Source organism: Balaenoptera musculus, chromosome 3, assembly GCF_009873245.2.
Source record: "Balaenoptera musculus isolate JJ_BM4_2016_0621 chromosome 3, mBalMus1.pri.v3, whole genome shotgun sequence".
In the NCBI taxonomy this organism is placed as follows: domain Eukaryota; kingdom Metazoa; phylum Chordata; class Mammalia; order Artiodactyla; family Balaenopteridae; genus Balaenoptera; species Balaenoptera musculus.
This window is the reverse complement of record NC_045787.1, coordinates 44,334,061-44,358,416: the sequence shown is the minus strand read 5'-3', so window position 1 is coordinate 44,358,416 and position 24,356 is coordinate 44,334,061. Positions and strand designations below refer to the sequence as shown.

At 38.1% G+C, this 24,356-nt stretch overlaps 1 protein-coding gene across 2 annotated transcripts in view; it reads right to left on the bottom strand.

Annotated features, from left to right (window-relative positions):
• The window catches only part of RAB3C (RAB3C, member RAS oncogene family), a 306,013-nt gene extending 282,672 nt beyond the window's left edge, over positions 1-23,341 (bottom strand). Inside the window, exon 1 of one of the 2 annotated variants that reach the window (XM_036848647.1) lies at positions 23,103-23,341. In XM_036848647.1, the coding sequence (XP_036704542.1) occupies positions 23,103-23,120 (18 nt within the window). In that variant the 5' untranslated portion in view covers positions 23,121-23,341. Of the gene's footprint in view, positions 1-22,269; positions 22,441-23,102 lie in introns of those variants that run through there. The other variant, XM_036848646.1, reaches the window with a different exon arrangement.
• Between the last annotated feature and the right edge of the window lie 1,015 nt (positions 23,342-24,356).

The window sequence follows — 24,356 nt, the reverse complement described above, 5'->3', positions numbered from 1 at the left end:
TGATTCCTTTCCCAATCACAGCTCCATAAGCTTTCTCTCCTCCTGCCTGGATAATCTCAACTGCTTTAGCCCCTTTCTCCACCCAGGACGTGTCCGAAAAATCCCACACGTCTTCTAGGTTAAAGCTGACATCTCTGCAGATGTCAAAGTCCCATGCATGGCTCCCACAATTGGTCACAATATTCCAGATATTTATCTGGTCGTTGCAGAGTGAAATGAGATTCTCATATCCTATCACATCTGACTTCACAATAAAGTCTCCTCAAATGCTCAGCACTTTTTTCACATTCATTGTTATAAACATAGGTCTCTCTTAACCCCATCCTATGCCTCGGCAATTTATTTTTTTAATGGAAGTGTCAACCTTTATTATGTACTCTATTACATTTCCTTTTGTTTGTTTTGATTTACAATTCCATTCTGTTTTGAAAACTTTTTGTCCTTTCATCAAAAATATTAGTTATCCCTTCCAGATTTGTCTCATTCCTAAGTTTGATCAGTATGCATTTCATATCCTCACTTAAGATGCTAATCAAAATGCTAATCAGTTTGTAGACAAATCACAATGAAATTTTTTTTCTACCTTGCTGAATACAAAAATCTATGGATGAACTCTACAATATGTCATTAAGGAACTCAGCAAGTTTGAAGCAAATCCTTAACCTCTGGGAGTTGGTGCCTTGCAAAGCCACTGTGTTATCCCTCTAGGTGTGCCTTGGTTTAGTAGCAGGTGAACGGATCATAGATTTAATTGATGTGTCTTTTTTAATTTCAATTCTAGTCTCCCCAGAAGTCCTACTGACCAGGGACCAAGCAGATTACCTTTGACTAACACACGTAACCATAGCCTTCTTCAGAATTTTTGACATTAGCTTTTCCAAATAGATGAGAAAAGCAAATTATTTGCAGGGATTCCCTTGGGTGCTTAAGAATCTAAACTATACTAAGCCATCTGTGCATCTGATGAGAAAAACAAAAAGAAGTCATTTTAAATGTACTATGTTCCATCTACTACTACTACTGAAAACATCCTGAGGGTCAGTGGGAGGAAGAATGAGGGTAAATTATCCAGAAAATGAAATGCAATTCTTTGAAATTGGAAGAGTGAAAGTAAGGATGGGACATATGTATGGGAAGTGTGGAAATACGTAAAGTAGTTTCAAATCTCAATTGTTGTTACCTAGGGGAAAAGAAAAGAAAAAGGTAATAAGAGGAGTTATTCCTGAGAGCTCCAAAGTAAAGACTAAATTTTAAAACCAAGAAGGAAAATATTAAAAGATAGGATTTCCAAACACCTGTCGTCTGGCCCCCGGTGGTTTCTCATGGTGAAGGTCTCATCTGCGCTGGGTTGCCTGTCTCCCTGTTTGTTTCTCAGGATGGATTGGAGTTGGGATGCTCTTTGCAGTCTCTGGCCAGCAGTTTCTCCGTGTGTCTGCTACTGTTTGCTCTAGCAAGAGCCAGCTGAGAAGCAATAAACACTACTTGTATCACTGCGGACACATCACCATCGAGCTGAAAGGATGCTGTCCAGAGAATCAGAAGCAGCCAAGGCACTAGAAGACTTAAACTCTAACCCTGGCATCTGCAGTAAAGGGCCTGGAAAGTAGGGCAGCATTTGGAAATCGTCTTTGTCTCCTTTTATGTTAGCAGGGATTGACTTACTACTATATTTCGTGGGACTCCTGGAGAATGTATATGACGGTATGCCAAATTATGGTAACGCTTCCAAGATGCAAGTTGCTCTATGTTTTAAGGGTATCCCTCAAGCTCAGTTTCACAGAACTCCTTGCAGTCTGCGTCTGGACCTCTGTTTCATGCATGGCTTCTTTAGTACGTGTGGATAACGCTCAGCTGATGCACAGGAAAGTGGTACAATAACTGCAACAACAGCTCTTACAGACACTGTACTCTGCTTTACACATATTGTCGCACCTCACCCTTTCACTGTCCCCAGATATCAGAATCTAACTCTTAGCACCCCCCTGTTAGAGGAACAGAATGCTGAGTGTATTTCAGAATGGCTACATTCCCCAACCCCCTGCCAGAAGCATGAGTGGATTTTTCTCCAACCTTCACTATGAGAACTTAATAGACCTCCTGAAGGTAAAATTCACAAAAGTGTGAGGCCCCCTGGAGTTTTATGTCTTAGACTTGTCCACACTGAGCCTCCAGCAATTCATCAATTACAGTCTACATTTTCTTCATCAATTACTTTTAGGTTTTCCTACCCTAGTACTGATCCCAGTGAAGGTTTCTATTCCAGTAAATTGTGATTCTCTGTGTCTGCCTATTTGTCTCTCCAATTTGCAGGGCAGCAGTCTTTCCCGTGACCCCACTTCTCTGATGATCTAAGAAGAGTTGTTAATTTTCAGTTTGTTCAGCTTTTTTCTTGTGTGAGAATGGGAGTGACCACTTACAAGCTCCCTCTGTACTGGACAGAAAACTTGAAGACTTTATCCCCATTTTAAGGATGAAATTAAGAGTATTTGAGAGGAAGCTAAAGTAGAAGGGGGTCCTTGTTTTTCAGTAGGTTGTTATCCTGATTCCTCTGTCTGTGTACTGACTGTGCCTTCATGACCTGGACCAAATGGGTTAGGACCTACTGTATAGCAGAGGGAACTCTACTCAATATTCTGTAATAAGCTATATGGGAAAAGAACCTGAAAAAGAATGAATATAGGTATATGTATAACTGAACCACCATGCTGTACACCTGAAACTAACACAACATTGTAAATCAACTATACTCTAATAAAATTTTAAAAGAAAGAATTACAGGCATGCAGCTCAGCTAGTTCACTCTTCCCTTCATCAAACTAACAAGTCACAGCCTTCAATCACAGAGAATATTGAAAGAGGTAAGGGTCCTTCTTTTCTTTGCTTCTAGAAAAAAATCCATTCCTCTGTTGAAGAGAGGTATGCTCTAAATTTGATATATTTTAGAGTTCATTATAATGGTTTTTGCAACTCCTTTGATGTCTATAGATGTTTGTTACTACAGTGTCAAGAAAAAAGGAAATGAATTTTACCAAGCCATATAAAACTGGTTCCTATTAGTATCACAGACCAGTGTTCTCAGCCCACACTACATTTCACCCCAACTCCTAGTGTGCTTACTGAGGGTTCCCGGCAGGGAGAGCCTGTAGAGGGCTGTGCAGCAGTAGGTGAAGGGGCCACCCAGATCCCACAGACAAGAGTGTGAGCGAGGTCTGCTGTGAAGGGAACCACGGTGGCTGGGAGAGCTCTCCAGACTCCAGTGATGCAGCCCTGACAGCTGCCCTGAAGCAGAGCCCTGCCCAGTAGCTCCTGTACATCTTCATGGATGCTGAAGCCAGAGGGTCATTAGTGCAGTCCTGGGGTACTGGTGATCACCTAGCTGCTGGTAACCCAGGCTTTATAATCACAGCGGGAAGAGAGCCAGGGAAACACCATTCCACTTCTTTTCTACCAGTTCTGAAAGTATGTGCAGCAGACACATCTGTGGAAAAGAGCATTCCACATTCTTGGTGTAATGTGGGTGTAGGTAAAGAGCACACTCTCTTGGGTCAGGCTGCCTGAGAAGGAATCCTAGGTCTGTTACCTGTGCAAACTTGGGCAATGTTTTTGTTTTGTTTTAAATATTCTAAGCTGCAATCTCCTCATCTATTGGAGAAATAGAAAATAGAAATAATAGGAATAATAGTGGGATCTTCAAAGTAAAATTGCTGGCATGTGTAAAGTCCTTGAATAGAGCATCCATCATCGTCTTTGTTATTCCTCTTGTTATACTGAAATGATACACAAGCCACTCACTTTCTCCCAACTCCCACTGTTGCTACTCTCTGAAATGGAAATGGTTGATTTTATAGGACATGTTCCCTCTCATTTCCTAACTTTAGAGGACAAGAGGCTTTGATACCCAACACTCCCACTCTGTAGAGTTTCATAATTACCAAAATAAACACATTACATTTACTCTCTCATTTCAAATATTGTGGCATGGAACAAAGAGCACTCATCAAAACACGTCTTGGGACAGAAGCTGAGACCCTTAGTACCTGTGGCAAGATAGAAGTCTTCTGTGGTCTGGAGAGGCTGTGGGGAGGGAAATGTGGCCAGTGGCCGTACACCCTGTGATGTGACCTGTCATATGACACTGCCTGCCACTCGGTCACATTTGGAGAGTTACTAACTCATGAAACCCTTGGGTGTGGGTGGACCTTTATGGAAACTGGGAGTGGACTAATAAGGGTGCCCAGCATACAGATGACCGACAGGCACATGTAAAGATGCTCAACATCACTAATTATTAGAGAAATGCAAATTAAAAATACGATGAGGTACCACCACCTCACACTAGTCAGAATGGCCATCATTAAAAAGTCTACAAATAAATGCTAGAGAGGGTGTGGAGAAAAGGGAAACCTCCTACACTGTTGGTGGGAATGTAAATTGATGCAGCCACTATACAAAAGAGTATGGAACTTCCTCAAAAAACTAAAAATAGAGTTGCCATATGATCCAGCAATCCCACTCCTGGGCATGCATCCAGACAAAACTATAATTTAAAAAGATACATGCACCCCTATGTTCATAGCAGCACTATTCACAATAGCCAAGACATGGAAACAACCTAAATGTCCATCAACAGATGAATGGATAAAGAAGATGTGGTACATATATACAATGGAATACTACTCAGCCATAAAAGAGAATGAAATAATGGCATTTGCAGCAACATGGATGGACCTAGAGATTATCATACTAGATGAAGTAAGTCAGAAAGAGAAAGACAAATACCATATGATATGACTTACGTGTGGAATCTAAAATATGACACAAATAAACTTATCTATGAAACAGAAACAGACTCACAGACAGAAAGCAGACTTGTGGTTGCCAAGGGGGAGGGAGAGTGGGGTATGGACGGATTGGAAGTTTGGGATTAGCAGATGCAAACTATTATATATAGAATGGATAAATAACAAGGTCCTACTGTATAGCACAGGGAACTATATTCAATATCCTATGATAAAAACCAAAATGGAAAAGAATATGAAAAAGAATATATATATGTATACTTAAATCACTTTGCTGTACAGCAGAAATTAACACAATATTGTAAATCTATTATACTTCAATAAAATAAATTTGGAAAAAAAAAGAAAGGGAGCTCCAGGAACTAACTCCTAATAATTATGGGGAAGCTGTCTTCTTATAGGGCCTTAGAGTAGGTCTTAGGTAAAGTTTAACCTAATTTCTGATGTGGAATTTGATAAATCATCAAAGTCCACAATATCATTATAGACAACAATACTGAATTATGAACTGCAAAGTCTTTAAGAGACTGGAACTTAATTGTTCCCACCATGTAAAAGAAATGATAATTATGTGATAAAATAGAGGTGTTAGCTAACACAACGGTGGTGACCATATTGTAATATATAAAGTATCAAATCAAAGTGTTGTACACCTTAAGCCGACACAATGTTATATTTCAATTCTATCTCAATAGAAACAAAATATATTTTAAGCCCACAATAAATAAATAAATAAATAAATAGTATCTTGCATACATGATGGTTATTTCCAGCATTTGCTAATACCTCTCTAAAATAGTGGCAAAGGGTATTCACAAAAGTAAAATTCCAGATAGACAAAGAAAAGTAGAAAAGAAAGGTCAACAAAAGTTTGGGATTTGGAAGTGCATGACTGGGGAAAGGGGAATCCTAGGCCTGCTAGGGAAGTCCACAAAAGCCCTTACCCTGCAGAACCTGGGATGGCCTTGGGATTGGAGACACCAAGTGTCTTGATCATGGGGTGTGGCTGGAGTGACTAATTCTCCTCGTTTGCCAAGGACTGTGGGGTTTCGTGGTACACAGCAGAACTTTCAGTGTTAAAACAAGCAAGCTGAGATGTTGGTCACGCGAGGTGTTTCTAGGGCATGCAAACAGGAGGACTAGTTGAAAATCCAAGTCCCACAGCCCTCTCTGACCCTGCAGAGCCAAGCAACCATCTTCCCCACATACGACTTCTTTAAAACAAAATTAAGTTTAAAATATAAAAAAGTCATCAAACATTCTTGGCATTCACACTTCCTATATGCAGATGTCAATTTATAAAAATGAAAGAGCCTCTCTCTTAGCAACAAAATGTAAAGAATCCTTTAAAACGTTTCTCATGAATATGGATAAAATATACATATGCTTTCTCATCATTTCTTGGTAGCAAGAAATACCAGACATTGTGTTCTCAAATATTTGCTCTCTAGAGCTGGATATATTTTTATTCAGGAATACAAAACTAAATCTTCACTAGATTCAAGATTTCCAAACCTGGGAAACTCCACCTGAATTCTGCAAAATTAGAATATTCAAGGTGGGGTCAGATATCTAAATTGTTAAAGCTCCCCTTGTGACTCTTTTGATCAGTCAGGTTTGGAATTTATTGGATTAACAAATGTCCGCAGGGAATCCAGGGCAGGTGTCCGCTGTCAAGGCCTCAGGGACGTACATAAGAGGAGACTGAGTAATCTGACATTTAAGCCCGGATCTGTGGGACAGGAAATGGAACCCTAGTGCCCTCTACCAGCTGTGGTCTTCACCAGTCACCCCTTCCACTGATGGGGACAGCAGATCTCACCAGAATGTTGGCTCGGCACAGAGGGTCTATACCCTAAAATGCCCAGCCTGCACAGACAAGCTGGATTCTGAGAAATGTATTATCTCTGCCCTGGTAGGAGCCAGAACCTTCTGAGGACCAGTGATACAACTCACTGTGAGCTCCCCGTCAGACTCAGAGGAAGTACAGCCTAGTGAGAGGTTGCAATCCCATTCTCACAGCACATGCAACTCTGCTCTACTCAGCTCTGTGGTGCGTGGCCTTGCCTTTCTTCATTAGTCATTTTTAAAAATAACACACAATTAGATTTTTCTTCCCTCCACTCCATAAGAAAGCACCCAACAGCTACAGGAGGCTAGTGTCTAAACTGAAACCACAAAATGAAGACTATCTCTTCCTGAGAAGAAAATAAAAATTAAACAGTAGACATATACAGTACTATGTGGTATAAGGAAAACCTCTCTTAAAAACACGTAGTAAAATACTCTAAAAATCCCCAGTGGGGGGAAAAAAACTAAATTTTAATATTAACATGTGTTTCCCCCCAAAATTTCATCATTAAACATTTTTAGAACATTAAACATTTAAAAAATATTTCATATGAATTTTAAATATTTAAGTCCTTGAAAAATGCCTCCAGGGATTTGCTATACACTCCCTTTAAACCTCGACATTTCTCTTCCCCTCTTCCAGTCATCGAGGTAGGTCATGTACAGGGGCAAACACCCCATGGTCCACACATTTATGAGACAAAGGGACTATCGGGACCATTCTTGAGGAGCTCAGTGGGCTAGCAGTCTACATGTTTGTGTTTCCAGACTGTGCAAGTGGAATGACTTACAGAGCCACTTTTCTAGTTATAATTGTCCCTACTTTTCATTCAAAAGCTACTGCTACTATTATTTACTACAAAGAACAAGCCCGCCCAAGCACACTTACAAAAGAATGTTCACATGCACAGGTGTGCTGTGTTTCCATTGTCCCCTTTCATCAGTCCTACTACTCAGACAGGTGTTCAGTGAATCAAACATTCAAAAGAAAATCTGTCTTTTACTGTGAACACCATATATAAGTGTCACATGGGAGTCATGTTTTGGTAATCGGTACTTAACATGCTCTTTCCTCAAGCTCTTTAAGGCTCTTCAAGCTATGGCTATTTTAGCAGGAATCACTCACTGTGTTGACTAGCAAGAGTCTCTAGCTGATGAGACTCAGGCATGCATCTGAGCCACTCTGGACAACTAACAAGTAATTAAACTCAAAGCAGGTAGACTCATGATGAGAGGATCAGTGCCTCACCTCTTAAAGTTACATTATGATTTGGGTTCCCAGACCATGAAAAGTTGACAGTGTAGGAGCAAAGTGACTATGGTTCCAGGGTTTTCTCAGTTAGGAGGCCAAGTAGGCACAAAATGAGACTCTTTTAGGCCTGCTAGAGCTAAATTCCTAATGCTAGACCCAATCCAATCAGCTTACTGAAGAGTTCATCAGGGAACTACTGACCCTGACTTTTTACCAGTCACTAGGCGACTGAAGACCTACTACATTCACTCTTATGGTTTCATTGTTTAGTGGACAGAAGAATATTTCATGACCCCAATAAAACTGACATAATGCTTCAAACCAATCTCACACATGCTGGTGTTGGAAAAGGCATATTGTTTCTGCAGAGTTAAAGCTTTAAGGAATATAGTATATATACATATATACATATATATACAGGCATATACATGTGTGTATGTGTGTATATATATATATATATATATATATGCATGAGAACACTATTAAGAAAGCAAGAGTGTCTGTATTAATATAGAGTAAATAGACTTTAAGACAAGGAGCACTGCCTTAATAAAATGTCCTTAATAAAAAAGGACATTTCATAATAATAAAAAGGAAAAATTTTCAGGAAGACACAACAATTACAAATGTGTGTTTACCTAATAAAGGAGTTCAAAATATATAAAGCAAAACTGAAAGAACTAAAAAAATGGAAAGATTGATTACCATAGTTGGAGATTTTAAAACCTTTCTCTCAGTAACTGATAGAATAACTAGACCAAAATCACTAAGGTTATAGATGATCTTAGCAACACCACACAAAACCATGATCTAATTGACGTTTACAGACCACTATACCTTACAACTGCTGCATGCAGCATTCACAGTGCACATGAAATGTTCATGAAGTTAGACAAGACACTAGCCTGAAAACAAGTCTAAAAAAATTTCAAAAGAATGAAATCTTAAAGAATATGTTCTCTGGTAGCAAGAGAATTTAATTAGACATCAGTATCAATAAAATATCTGAAAATTAAACAACATACCTCTAAACCCATTAATTAAGGAAAACACCACAAGGAAAGAAGCAAATAGTTTGAAATAAAATATAATGCAAATACTATACTCAGAAGTTTGTGGGAGTCAACTACTAAAGTAGTAAAGATTTATCTTTGTAAATACTATGTTTATTCTGTAAAAAGAAACATTTAAACTCAGTGATCTAAATTTCTAAATCAATACTTTAAGCTTGATAAACAAAAAGGTTCTACTAAAGTATTATACAAGGAACACACTTGTATTCTAAAAGCCCAAGTCAATACAGTACAAAATAAACAACAAAAAAACTAACAAAGGCAAAAGTTGGTTATTTGAAGACATTAATAATTTGGATAAATATCTAGTAAGACCGGTGAGAGGGAGGGAGGGAGGATGAGAGAGAGAGAGAGGATTCATATTATCAGTAATAGGAATGAATGAGGGGATATCATTATAGATCCTAAAGAAATTAAAAGGTAATAAAAATATTTTGAACAATTTTATGTCAATAAGTTTGAAATATTTGGTGAAAAACACAATTTACCAAAACTGACCCAAGATGAAATAGGAAATTTTATATATGCATAATTAATTTTCTACTACTGCCATAATGGATGTTTAAAACAACACCCAGTTATTATTTACCGAGTCAGAAATCTAGACACAGTGTAACTCAGCTAGGTCCTCTGCTCATATTGCTAAGGCATTACAAGGCCAAAATCAATGTGCCAGCTGGGCTGGGTTCCTACCTGAAGGTTCTGGGGAAGATTCCACTTCCAAGCTTTTTCAGGTTGTTGGCAGAATTCAGTTGCCTGTGGTTATAGGACTGAGGTCCCTATTTCCTTGACATATAGCCTTCTTCATCTTTAAACCAACAATCTTCATGCTTCAAATCTTTGACTTCCCCTTCTGCCATATCTCTCTGACTCCAGCAATATAATGACTGATGTCATTATACTGGACTCATCTGAAAATCCAGGTTAATCTCCTTATTTTAAAGTCCATAACATTAATTACATCTGCAAAGGCCCTTGTGTTGTGTAACATAATTTACTCATATGTTCCAGGGATTAGGCAGACATATCTGCAAGGAGTTAGGGAGAAGGCTATTCTGCCTACCACAATATACTAAAGGGAGACAGATAGATAGATAGATAGAGTAGATAGCTGGAAGATAGAGATATTTGTATATCAAAAAAGTTGCATTTGTTTTAAAAAAAAAAAAATGTCCACAAAGAAAACTCCAGGCTCTAATAGCTTCATTGATAAACTCTACCAAACACTTTCAGGAACAAAATATATCGATCTTACACACCAAAATCATTCAAAAAGTAGAGGGAAAAAGAACACTTCTCACTTGTTTTATACAGTTTCCATAACTCCTATATTATAACCTTATAAAAGCATTAAAGGAAAATCATATATCAATATCCATCATGAACTTAAATGCAAAAATCTTCAACAAAATATAGTCAAATCGAATCCAGACAATACATCATGACTAACTGGGGTTTATCTAAGTAATGTCACATAAAAAAAAATCAATCAGTATAATCCAATAGAATAAAGGAGATAAACCATGTGATCACCCCAACAGATGCAGAAAAAGTATTGACAAAATTCAGCAACCATTTATTCTAAAAACAAATATTCTTAGCAAACTAGGAATCAAAAGAAATACCTTCTGTATGATAAGGATATCTATAATAAAAACAACAACAACAAAAAGCCAGTTACAGCTAACTTCATACTTAATGAAGTGAAAGATGGCTTTCTGCTAAGATTGGGAATAAGAAAAGAATGTCTGCTCATCACTTCTACTCAACATTTTACTACTCTCTCTTTCGAGAACACTGGAATCACAACTAACTGCTGAACAATCATCAACAGGAAGACACTGGAACTCACCAAAAAAGATACCCCACATCCAAAGACAAAGGAGAAGCTGCAATGAGATGGTAGGAGGGGTGCTATCACAATAAAATCAAATCCCATAACTGCTGGGTGGGTGACTCACAGACTGGAGAACACTTATACCACAGAAGTCCACTCACTGGACTGAAGGTTCTGAGCCACACGTCAGGCTTCCCAACACGGGGGTCTGGCAATGGGAGGAGGAATTCCTAGAGAATCAGACTTTGAAGGCTAGTGGGATTTGATTGCAGGACATCATCAGGACTGGGGGGAACAGAGACTCCACTCTTGGAGGGCACACACAAAGTAGTGTGTGCATTGGGACCCAGGGGAAGGAGCAGTGACCCCATAGGAGACTGAACCAGACCTACCTGCTAGTGTTGGAGGGTCTCCTGCACAGGCGGGGGGCAGCAGTGGCTCACCAAGGGACAAGGACACTGGCAGCAGAAGTTCTGGGACACCCCTTGGCATAAGCCCTCCCAGAGTCTGCCATTAGCCCCACCAAAGAGCCCGGGTAGGCTTCAGTGTTGGGTCCCCTCAGGCCAAACAAGCAACAGAGAGGGAAGGCAGGCCCACCCATCAGCAAACAAGCGGATTAAAGTTTTACTAAGCTCTGCCCACCAGAGCAACAGCCAGCTCTACCACCACCAGTCCCTCCCATTAGGAAACTTCCACAAGCCTCTTAGATAGCCTCATCCAGCAGAAAGCAGACAGAAGAAGCAAGAAGAACTACAATCCTGCAGCCTGTGGAACAAAAGCCACATTCACAGAAAGATAGATAAGATGAAAAGGCAGAGGGCAATGTACCAGATGAAGGAACAAGATAAAACCCCAGAAAAACAACTAAATAAAATGGAGATACACAATCTTCCAGAAAAAGAATTCAGAATAATGATAGCGAAGATCATCCAGGACCTTGGAAAAAGAATGGAGGCAAAGATCGAGACGATGTAAGAAATGTTTAACAAAGATCTAGAAGAATTAAAGAACAAACAAACAGAGATGAACAATACAATAACTGAAATGAAAACTACACTAGAAGGAATCAATAGCAGAATAACTGAGGCAGAAGAATGGATAAGTGACCTGGAAGACAGAATGGTGAATTTCACTGCTGAGGAACAGAATAAAGAAAAAAGAATGAAAAGAAATGAAGACAGCCTAAGAGACCTCTGGGACAACATGAAATGCAATAACATTCGCATTATAGGGGTCCCAGAAGGAGAAGAGAGAGAGAAAGGACCAGAAAAAATATTTGAAGAGATTATAGTCAAAAACTTCACTAACATGGGAAAGGAAATAGCCACCCAAGTCCAGGAAGCGCAGAGAGTCCCATACAGGATAAACCCAAGGAGAAACACGCCGAGACACATAGTAATCAAATTGGCAAAAATTAAAGATAGAGAAAAATTATTAAAGGCAGCAAGGGAAAAACTACAAATAACATACAAGGGAACTCCCATAAGGTTAACAGCTGATTTCTCAGCAGAAACTCTACAAGCCAGAAGGGAGTGGCATGATATACTTAAAGTGATGAAAGAGAAGAACCTACACCCAAGATTACTCTACCCGGCAAGGATCTCATTCAGATTTGATGGAGAAATCAAAAGCTTTACAGACAAGCAAAAGCTAAGAGAATTCAGCACCACCAAACCAGCGCTACAACAAATGCTAAAGGAACTTCTCTAAGTGGGAAACACAAGAGAAGAAAAGGACCTATAAAAACAAACCCAAAACGATTAAGAAAATGGTAGTAGGAACATACATATCGATAATTACCTTAAATGTGAATGGATTAAATGCTCCAACCAAAAGACACAGGCTTGCTGAATGGATACAAAAACAAGACCGATATATATGCTGTCTTCAAGAGACCCACTTCAGACCTAGGGACACATACAGACTGAAAGTGAGCAGATGGAAAAAGATATTCCATGCAAATGGAAATCAAAAAAAAGCTGGAGTAGCAATACTCATAACAGATAAAATAGACTTTACAATAAAGAATGTTACAAGAGACAAGGAAGGACACTACATAATGATCAAGGGAACAATCCAAGAAGAAAATATAACAATTATAAATATATATGCACCCAACATAGGAGCACCTCAATACATAAGGCAACTGCTAACAGCTATAAAAGAGGAAATCGACAGTAACACAATAATAGTGGGGGACTTTAACACCTCACTTACACCAATTGGACAGATTATCCAAAATGAAGATAAATAAGGAAACAGAAGCTTTAAATGACACAATAGACCAGATAGATTTAATTGATATTTATAGGACATTCCATCCAAAAACAGCAGGTTACTCTTCCTTCTCAATTGCGCTCAGAACATTCTCCAGGATAGATCACATCTTGGGTCACAAATCAAGCCTCAGTAAATTTAAGAAAACTGAAATCATATCAAGCATCTTTTCTGACCACAACGTTATGAGATTAGAAATGAATTACGGGAAAAAAACGTAAAAATCACAAACACATGGAGGCTAAACAATATGTTACTAAATAACCAAGAGATCACTGAAGAAATCAAAGAGGAAATCAAAAAATACCTAGAAACAAATGAAAATGAAAACACGATGATCCAAAACCTATGGGATGTAGCAAAAGCAGTTCTAAGAGGGAAGTTTATAGCTATGCAAGCCTACCTCAAGAAACAAGAGAAATCTCAAATAAACAATCTAACTTTACACCTAAAGGAACCAGAGAAAGAAGAACAAACAAAACCCAAAGTTAGCAGAAGGAAAGAAATCATAAAGATCAGAGCAGAAATGAATGAAATAGAAACAAAGAAAATAGTAGCAAAGATCAATAACACTAAAAGCTGGTTCTTTGGGAAGATAAACGAAATTGATAAACCATTAGCCAGACTCATCAAGAAAAAGAGGGAGAGGACTCAAATCAATAAAATCAGAAATGAAAAAGGAGAAGTTACAACAGACACCGCAGAAATACAAAGCATCCTAAGAGACTACTATAAGCAACTTTATGCCAATAAAATGGACAACCTGGAAGAAATGGACAAATTCTTAGAAAGGTATAACCTTCCAAGACTGAACCAGGAAAAACAGAAAATATGAACAGACCAATCACAAGTAATGAAATTACTTGAGATTAAAAATCTTCCAACAAACAGAAGTCCAGGACCAGATGGCTTCACAGGTGAATTCTATCAAACATTTAGAGAAGAGCTAACACCCATCATTCTCAAATTCTTCCAAAAAATTGCAGAGGAAGGAACACTCCCAAACTCATTCTATGAGGCCACCATTACCCTGATGCCAAAACCACACAAAGATACTACAAAAAAAGAAAATTACAGACCAATATCACTGATGAATATAGATGCAAAAATCCTCAACAAAATACTAGCAAACAGAATCCAACAACACATTAAAAGAATCATACATCATGATCAAGTGGGATTTATCCCAGAGATGCAAGGATTCTTCAATATACGCAAGTCAATCAATGTGGTACACCATATTAACAAATTGAAGAATAAAAACCATGGTCATCTCAATAGATGCAGAAAAAGCTTTTGACAAAATTCAACGCCCATTTATGATAAAAACTCTCCAGAAAGTTGGCAAAGAGGGAACCTACTTCAACATGATAAAGGCCATATATGACAAACCCACAGCAAACATCATTCTCAATGGTGAAAAACTGAAAGCATTTCCACTAAGATCAGGAACAAGACAAGGATGTCCACTCTCACCACTATTATTCAACATAGTTTTGGAAAACCTAACCACAGCAATCAGAGAAGAAAAAGAAATAAAAGGAATACAAATTGGAAAAGAAGAAGTAAAACTGTCACTGTTTGCAGATGACATGATACTATACATAGAAAATCCTAAAGATGCTATCAGAAAACTACTAGAGCTAATCAATGAATTTGGTAAAGTTGCAGGATACAAAATTAATGTACAGAAATCTCTTCCATTCCTATACACTAGTGATAAAAAATCTGAAAGAGAAATTAAGGAAACACTCCCATTTACCACTGCAACAAAAAGAATAAAATACCTGGGAATGAACCTACCTAGGGAGACATAAGACCTGTATGCAGAAAACTATAAGACACTGATGTAAGAAATTAAAGATGATACCAACAGATGGAGAGATATACCATGTTCTTGGATTGGAAGAATCAATATTGTGAAAATGACTATACTACCCAAAGCAATCTACAGATTCAATGCAATCCCTATCAAATTACCAATGGCATTTTTTACGGAACTAGAACAAATCATCTTAAAATTTGTATGGAGACACAAAAGACCCCGAATAGACAAAGCAGTCTTGAGGGAAAAAAATGGAGCTGGAGGAATCAGACTCACTGACTCACACTATACTACAAAGCTACAGTAATCAAGACAATATGGTACTGGCACAAAAACAGAAATATAGATCAATGGAACAGGATAGAAAGCCCAGAGACAAACCCATGTGCCTATGGTCAACTAATCTATGACAAAGGAGGCAAGGATATACAATGGAGATAAGACAGTCTCTTCAATAAGTGGTGCTGGGAAAACTGGACAGCTACATGTAAAAGAATGAAATTAGAACACTCCCTAACACCATACACAAAAATAAACTCAAAATGGATTAAAGACCTAAATGTAAGTTCAGGCACTATAAAACTCTTAGTGGAAAACATAGGAAGAACACTGTTTGACATAAATCACAGCAAGATCTTTTTTGATCCACCTCCTAGATTAATGGAATTAAAAACAAAAATAAACAAATGGGACCTAATGAAACTTCAAAGCTTTTGCACAGCAAAGGAAACCATAAACAAGACGAAAAGACAACCCTCAGAATGGGAGAAAATATTTGCAAATGAATCAACGGACAAAGGGTTAATCTCCAAAATATAAACAGCTCATGCAGCTCAATATTAAAAAAAACAAACAACCCAATCCAAAAATGGGCAGAAGACATAAATAGACATTTCTCCAAAGAAGACATACAGATGGCCAAGAAGCATATGAAAAGCTGCTCAACATCACTAATTATTAGAGAAATGCACATCAAAACTACAATGAGGTATCACCTCACACCAGTTAGAATGGGCATCATCAGAAAATCTACAAACAACAAATGCTGGAGAGGGTGTGGAGAAAAGGGAACCCTCTTGCACTGTTGGTGGGAATGTAAATTGATACAGCCACTATGGAGGTCCCTTAAAGAACTAAAAATAGAATTACCATATGACCCAGCAATCCCACTACTGGGCATATACCCAGAGAAAACCATAATTCAAAAAGACACATGCATCCCAATGTTCATTGCAGCACTATTTACAATAGCCAGGTCACAGAAGCAACCTAAATGCCCATCAACAGACGAATGGATAAAGAAGATGTGGTACATATATACAATGGAATATTACTCAGCCATAAAAAGGAACAGAATTGGGTCATTTGCGGAGACGTGGATGGACGTAGAGAGGGTCATACAGAGTGAAGTAAGTCAGAAAGAGAAAAACAAATATCATATATTAACGCATATATGTGGAACTTAGAAAAATGGTACAGGTGAACTGGTTTGCAGGGCAGAAATTGAGACACAGATGTAGAGAACAAACGTATGGACACCAAGGGGGGAAAAGCAATGGGGGGTTGCGGGTTGTGGTGTGATGAATTCGGCAACTGAAAAAAATAAAAAATAAAACATTTTACTAGCTGTCCTATCCTGTGGAATAAGTTATAGGAAAAAAAAAAAAAGGAGGTCACTGGAAAGAAAGAACTGCCTCTATTTGCAAATGATACAATTATTTATGGGGAAATTCTTAAGTAATCTAAAAAAATACTACTAGAAATAACAAATGTAGTAAGGTCTTGGTACATAGTTAAGACAAATAGATCAAAGCAAGTACAGAGTCCAAATATAGATCCCACCTATAATTAATAACCTAAATTTCATCAAAATAAAAATACTCATCAAAAGACACTATTAAGATATGAGTATTCAAGGCACAGACTGGCAGAAAATATTTTAATACATTCAAAGAACTAGTTTCAAAACTAAATAAACAAACATATCAAAAAAGAAAAAAAACCTATATAAAGATCTTCTGCAACTAAACAATAAAAAGACAACCCAGATAATGGATAAAAGGCTAAGCAGACACTACACAAAGGAAGATATCCAAATGGCCAGTAAACAGATACAAATATACTAAACATCACCGTCATCAGAAAAATGCAAATACAGATCACAATGAGATACAATAAACACCCATTAAAGTGGCCAGAATTTAAACAGCCACTGACACCAGACACTGTTAAGGATGTGAAGCCACTAGAATGTTCATACATTGCCAGTGAGAATGTGAAATGGCACTACCATTTTGGCTAGAGATTTGACTGTTTCTTAGAAAGTTAAACAAAGTCTTACCCTTTACCTCAACAATTCTACTTCTAGGTATTTACCCGTAAGAAATGAAAACACATTATCATAAAAAGACCAATGTGATAATGTTTATAGCCTTCATTATAGTAGCACCAAATGAAATTACCTCAAAGTCCATCAACAGACAAATAGATTTTAAAAGTGTTGTAGATTGATACACCAGTATAATATGCATCAATAAAACAAAATGAATTACTGATACATGCAAAAACATGAATAAATCCCTTACACATTATACTGAGCAAAATAAGCCAGACTCAAGAGTACACACTGTATATTCTGCAATATGTTCATTTTGTATGTTTTCCAGAACTATACAGAGTTCTAGAACAGGACTAATTTATGGTGAAAAAAGTCAAGAATTTATTGCATTGGTAGATTAACTAGAAGAAGAATGTGAATGAAGGAACTTTGGGGGCTGATTGGAAATGTTCTACATCTTTATAGTGGTATGTACTACACAGGTGTACCCATTTATCAAAATTCATCAAATTTGGGACTTCCCTGGAGGTCCAGTGGTTAAGACTTCACCTTCCAATGCATGGGGTGCGGGTTTGACCCCTGGTCAGGGAGCTAAGATCCCACATGCCTTGCAGCCAAAAAACCAAAACATAAAACAGAAGCAATATTGTAACAAATTCAATAAAGACTTTAAAAAAAATAAAAATAAATAATTTTTTAAATTCATCAAGTTGTTCACTTAATATTTGTACATTTCAACATATAGAAATATCTCAAAAACTGTAAATAAGCAAATGAAAAATGCTAAAAATTTATATAATTCCAAATAAATCTAAAAGATTTCATCTTCACAGGTCATAGTATGCATGGTAAAAAACTATGAGCTATTAAGAGGGTTCCTTTAGAACCTCTGGACCCAATTAACAAATGAAAAATGGGGGAAATTGTTGGATGATCTTTAACCAATGCAACATTTTTTTCAGGTGGCACAACTGTTTATACTTAGTAAGTTGAGTATCCTCGGTGTAAGAATAGTCTCAGGAAAATTCAATCCTTAGCATAAAAATATATTTCCGTCTTGGAATATGATGGTCAGGAAAGGAACCTGCAGTTCCAATATAAGCTTAGAATGGCAAGGGAAAATTGTGGTTATGCCATGTAATAAAACCACAACTTCTTGGACTAAAAAAATGAAAATGGAAAATCATTCTTACACCACAGAAATTTATTTTTACTATAATTCCCCTCTCTATCCTCCACTTTCCTTTACAGAAGAAAGGTGGATACTTGAGGAATTTGCTCAAATGGAGTAAGAAAAAAGTTCTTGTTTCTCCAATGTCAACTAGAGTTTTTCTCCGTAAGGGATGAGGACTAAACTTCCATTTCTTATAAAGATAAAGAGATCATCATAGAGGCTGGATGTGCTTAGAAATCCCACAATAATAAAATGCAAGATTGCCATGTACCTTCCATAGCCAAATGAAACAATGATACTTAGACTTTGATTCTTTGTAAGTTGTTTTTGTTATATAGCATGGCTGTATTTAATATCTATTGTGGTTTTCACCTCAACCTCATTTTCAGCCTACACTTATATTCTTTCTTCAGTCCTCCTCATTTTTAGCCAAATAACCTTTTTTGGCACTCTGCTTCATGGTTTGAGTAGTTTCAAGTTTCCTAAATAGTTAGAGGGCTCTGCGCTTATGTGATGACCCAGAAAGCTTGTGGATGACAAAATTGAAGATAAGCATTTAAACAGAGACAATGAATTCCACTAGTCCTGCAAGAGAGTAAGTAAAGCTGCAAGAAATTCAAACCCAGGAAACAGAAAACTAGCCATTTTTAAAACATTGGCCCTTCTCAAATATTTGGTTTAGTTTATATAAGATAATTTTATAAACAGAAGAGACAATTTTCTTTCTTCTGAACCAAATGAATGAATCAAATTATATCAATAGTGCCCTCATTCTTTACACCACCATTTTGTGTCTTCTTGAGGAACCCAAAATAATAGAGGAAATAACAAGGGCTTTCTAGAGTCTGGCAGAATTTTGAATTTACCGTGTTGGGAAAGTTGTTTAATCTTAAAAAGTTCTAGTTATCTGCCCATAATTAGGATAATGGTGACCTCTAGGACTGTTTTATATCTTACACACACACACACACACACACACACACACACACACACACATACACACACACGCAGAGAGATCTGAATGCAAGGCACAGTGCTTGGCACAAAGCAATAGATAAACTGGAATTTGTTCAACCTGGCTCCTGAATCAAACGACAATTTGTTCATAAGAGTCTTGCCCTCAAGTCATGAGCGCTGCTATTCCCCATTTCATTTCGCCCTCAGAATTTATGGATGCACTGAATGAAAAAACACAAAATGACCATCTCCTGCATTAAAATTCTAACCCATCATTTGGAACACTTACCAAATGCTATTCCTGGTTATTTAGTTGCAAAGGAAATACAGACAGCAAAGACTATTACTGTTTATTATTTTAATAGTCACTATAAAACAATTATTATCCCTCATTTTGCATCAACTCAGAGAGAAATATTCTTCAGAAAATTTGCATATATCAAAGATAACTACCTCGAACAGAGCACCAAGCTATGTACATAGGCACAATAAATACTTTTTAAAAGACATTAATTTTTAAAGGATTCTTTAAGAAAATAAAATAAGTAAATTAGGAAATCAACAATTAAAGAGCACATTTTGTTTCACTGAATAAATGAACTAAATATTTTTACATGGGGAAAAGAATCTCTTAGGATAATGAAACTATAGAATGAGGTTTTGCTTGTGACTCATTTTCCAGAAACCTAATGGAAAACTTAGGGGCATGTATTTTAAATGATGATGTGGTTCAGTCTTTAAATGGAAAAAAAAAAAGTCAACTATTCATCTCGTTGCATTTTCATATGTCAAAATCACCTGGAATGTGATTATGTGCTTATGATTCAGAAGTACAGGTGCTGAGACATTTCTTGCCACTTAAAAAAAAAAAAATATATATATATATATATATATATATATAAAGCATGTTTATAGTTTTTATTCTTTCTATATATATAAAAAGCATGTTTATAGTTTTTATTCTTCCTATCATTATATATGTTTGAAAACCTGACAGTAATTGAGAGAGGGCCACTATAACAATTTACTTGGTAAATTGAATTAATAAAATGCGCTTAAATGAAATATACTACAGAAAATAGTCTTTGATTTTTTTAATGTACATGTTATTCTTGATAGCATTTGGGCATTGAAATTTTTAATTTCAAAAATCAAGTCCAATGAATAAAATACATCCTAAATATGACAACTCCATCCAGAAGCAAATTAATTTTGTTACCTATTTTTATATTAATTATTCATTAAAGTTCTGACTAAAATATGGAATTACAGTGCCTACTACAAAGTTGATATGAAATAATTTAAAATAGTTCTTAAGGCACTAATTTCATAGAGTTCTGTAACATTTTAATGACCCTTCTGAACATTCTAAGCAATTATTATAAGAAAATAAAAATAAAGATGCAGTGTGATTTATTTGTTAGAAATTTATTTTAACATAAACACTTCAGTGCATATATGGGTTTGATGCTAAATACTAACAATCTACTATTAAAATCTACTGTCAATGTTTACTTGTAATCAGATATGATTAATTTAGCCAGTTGGTTCCTGGCAGTACCTCTAGTAGTGGGAAATTATCATAAGCCAATATATCTTGATTGCAACAGCCTGTACCTTTATTGTCTGTCCAGATTCTTTTCACATCCAGTCTATAATGAAAAACTAAGTCAAACAGAGGTATTAGAAGATTCACAATGGGGCCAATGTTCTCTGGAACAAATCAAATTTTCAATAACTCATAAGGTAATTCGAGAGCTTCTATTATATAATCCTTCAACAAACAAATTCTACAGATCTTTTTTCATTGAACAGTCCAGTCAGCATATATCTTAATATACATAACTCATACCATAAATAAAAAGTAAATTGAAGCATACGTTTAAAGCCCTTGATTTTCGTGGAAAATGTTTAAGCACGAATTAAAGTCAAACATTTATATTGGTGGATTTGGTAGCAGGGTTGGGTTCTCAAGAGAGACAACACGTTCCAAACGTGTGTTCCATTCCCCTCTCAATCCCATTCATAAAGTGCATAAAGTGCCTTTCTGTTACGCAATGGGATCACTCTGCTTGGTAATGAACACAGGCTAATGTTTAGCGTTAACTGATTGTACATACAAAGGAGAAAGCATCACTCATCTTTACTTAAAAACAAAACTTAAGCAAGGTGCTTAGACAGAGGCGCCTTTGCACCGGAGTCAAAGGAAGCAAACATAAGACTGTGACTGAAATAGGGAATCGGAACGGACAACAAATGGGCACATTACTCAGGAAAGCTCAGAGGATAGTCTTTGAAACGCAGCAGTAAACCAGTTGTGTGGAGAGCGATAAAGGCTTGCTTACTTCTGGGAAAAGTCAAGCCCCAATGGGTTTGCTTTTTCCATTGATACTACTAGGACCCTAACTGAAGAAAGAGGACTATGGGGACCCTAACATTGGCTTCTCCTTTCTTAGCGCGCTCTTAACCAAGCGGTATTCGCTCTATCCCGACTCCAGTAGAGTTCGCAACCCCGAACCTCGCCATAAGTCCGTGTGTCTGCACCGCGATCACAAACCAGGCAAGCCAGGAGGGGCAATCAATGCTAATACGAGATTGCATGTTCCTCTGACTTTTGTTTGCTCAAGTTTACGTTTTAGACACTGTAATCCTCCTTGTGGAGCCTAGGAAGATAATCTATACTCTTACCCGCGTCAAAACATCCCCAGTCACAGCCCCGCGTAGCGTAGAGGAACCCAGTTCTGTTCCCTGGACCAAGTCAGAACCGCATCCCCGCGGGTGGCTGCCTGAGACCTTCCCTTAGATCGGGCGCAGTTTATGCTGGGAGCGAGGGAGAAAGCATCTCTCTCAATTCCTCCCGAGGCCACACTTTCTATATAGACCCACCTGCATGGGAGCTTCGTGTCTCATTGTTCGCAAAGTGTCCTCTCTCCCTGGCTAAGACAGTGCTGGCCCGGGAGCCCGATCAAGCGCGCACAGCTCGCGCGCTTCACGCTCCACACTGCGCTCTTGGGGTTCGCTAACCGGCTCCAACATCAGCACCGGAGCTGTCCCTTCCTGGCGCCGCACACGCGTACTGGCTGAGAGCCCCGCGTGCTCCTGGGAGTTGTAGTCTGACCCTACTGAGCTTTCCGGCAAACCGGTGAGCCGTGAACTACATTTCCCGGCAAGCCAGCAGTAAAACGGGTTGCTCCTCCAGTTGGACTCGGCCGCGGAGCCTCCCTTCTCTTTTGGAATCGCTCCCGGTTGCTGCTGCTCTCAGCCTCACAGACTATTTCCTCGCAAGGTGCAGGCGAAAGTGACCCCAGCTCATCTCAGCTGGAGATTTTTCTTTGCTACCTATCGCTTTCCGAAGCTAGATTGTGATTTTTCTTGTTAGGAAACGCACTACCTTGTGCTAATTCCCAATCTAAACGAAACCTGCTCTGCGTTCTGGAACTCTCCGCCCTACACCTCCCCATCCTGAATCGGGAAAGTTTATTCATTTCCATAGGCAGAGTGGGGTGGTTTTACAATCTCATTCACCAAACGCGGGGGAGAACGAGAATGAATGGCACACACATAAAGAAAGTGGTTCACTCACACAATTGCATTGAGAAGGCACCCACGCGCGCGCGTACACACACACACACACACACACACACACACACACACACCCATCAAAGTCCATCAAAGCGAGATTTCGCTCAGAGCATGCAGAGGAACTCCCTTCTGCTTACCTTTCCATACAGCTCCATTGCAACTCAAGGTTCCGAAATTCTCAGTAATCCCTCCTGCTACAAACGAGGTTAAGGTCTCACCCAGGAAGCGGAGCTAAACGCACTACACAATGGAAGCGGTGGGGGTGGCGGCTGGCGGAGGGAGAAACGAGGGACGAGGGAGAACAGCTAATTTAGATAGATGGTTTCTTTTCTCTGGAGGGAGAGTGTGGAGTCTTCAAGTACCAGCTGCAGAGAAAGAGCTGAGAGTCTCTTAGGAAGTGCCAGGGGCGCGATCGTGCTGGGCAGCCCCTCCCCAGGCCCTCCCCCAGACACCTTCCACCGTCATTAGTGCGCACACACGGCCGCTGCTGGCCCAGGGCTGGAGAGCTGATAGGGCACTGGGTTATTTACCCAAAGGAAGTCACAGAAAATGAACACATTCATCACCAGAGCCTAGAAGCACCGCCACAGAACACGATAGGAGACCTCTATTAAGTTATCCTGTCCTTTCTTTAACACAGAGTCATGCCTTACATTACAATCATGCTCCTCCAGACTAGTTCAAAAATAGTTTTGAAATCTCGGAACTGTACTTTTATTACACTTATCTTTTCCCCTCAGTTCACAAATATGTGTGACTATCCATATTCTCTGTACCGATCTAAAAACTCCCTTTTCCCCTTAAGAGTAAATGTTAATCAGTCCAGTAATCATCCCTGCCTTTCACGTGCGGTCAAAAATTGGAGGCAGAATGGGAAAAGAATTAACTTGATACTGACAGAGACATGGAAGTAATAACTTAAAACTGCTTCAAACTTCATTGCACTAGACAAAGCAGTAGAACGGAGGTTCTTAAACTTAAATGTGCTTGAAAATCTCTTGGGGGTGTTAAAATTCATATTCTCAAGGCATGCGTAGAGATTCTGATTCACTGGAAGTGATTAGGTGTCTGGGAATTAGCATTTTAAACAAACACTCCAGCAATTCTGATGCAAGTGGTCCTTAAACAGAGAACCACTGCCTTAAAATTTTTTATGTGTAAGAATTTTTCAAAAATACAAACCTCAAAAACTTCACAGACTGACTCAATATTGCAACAACAATGCATTGGGAACCTACCATGTTCAAAATGTCCCAATAATTTTAGATTGTGTTTTTGTTTTTGCCTTTTTTTTTTTTTTTAAGAAATCTAAGATCTGTCTTCTAATCTTGCAATCAATGAGAATGTAATGTGATATCACCTAGGTAAATAGTTTTTATAGCTACTCAGAA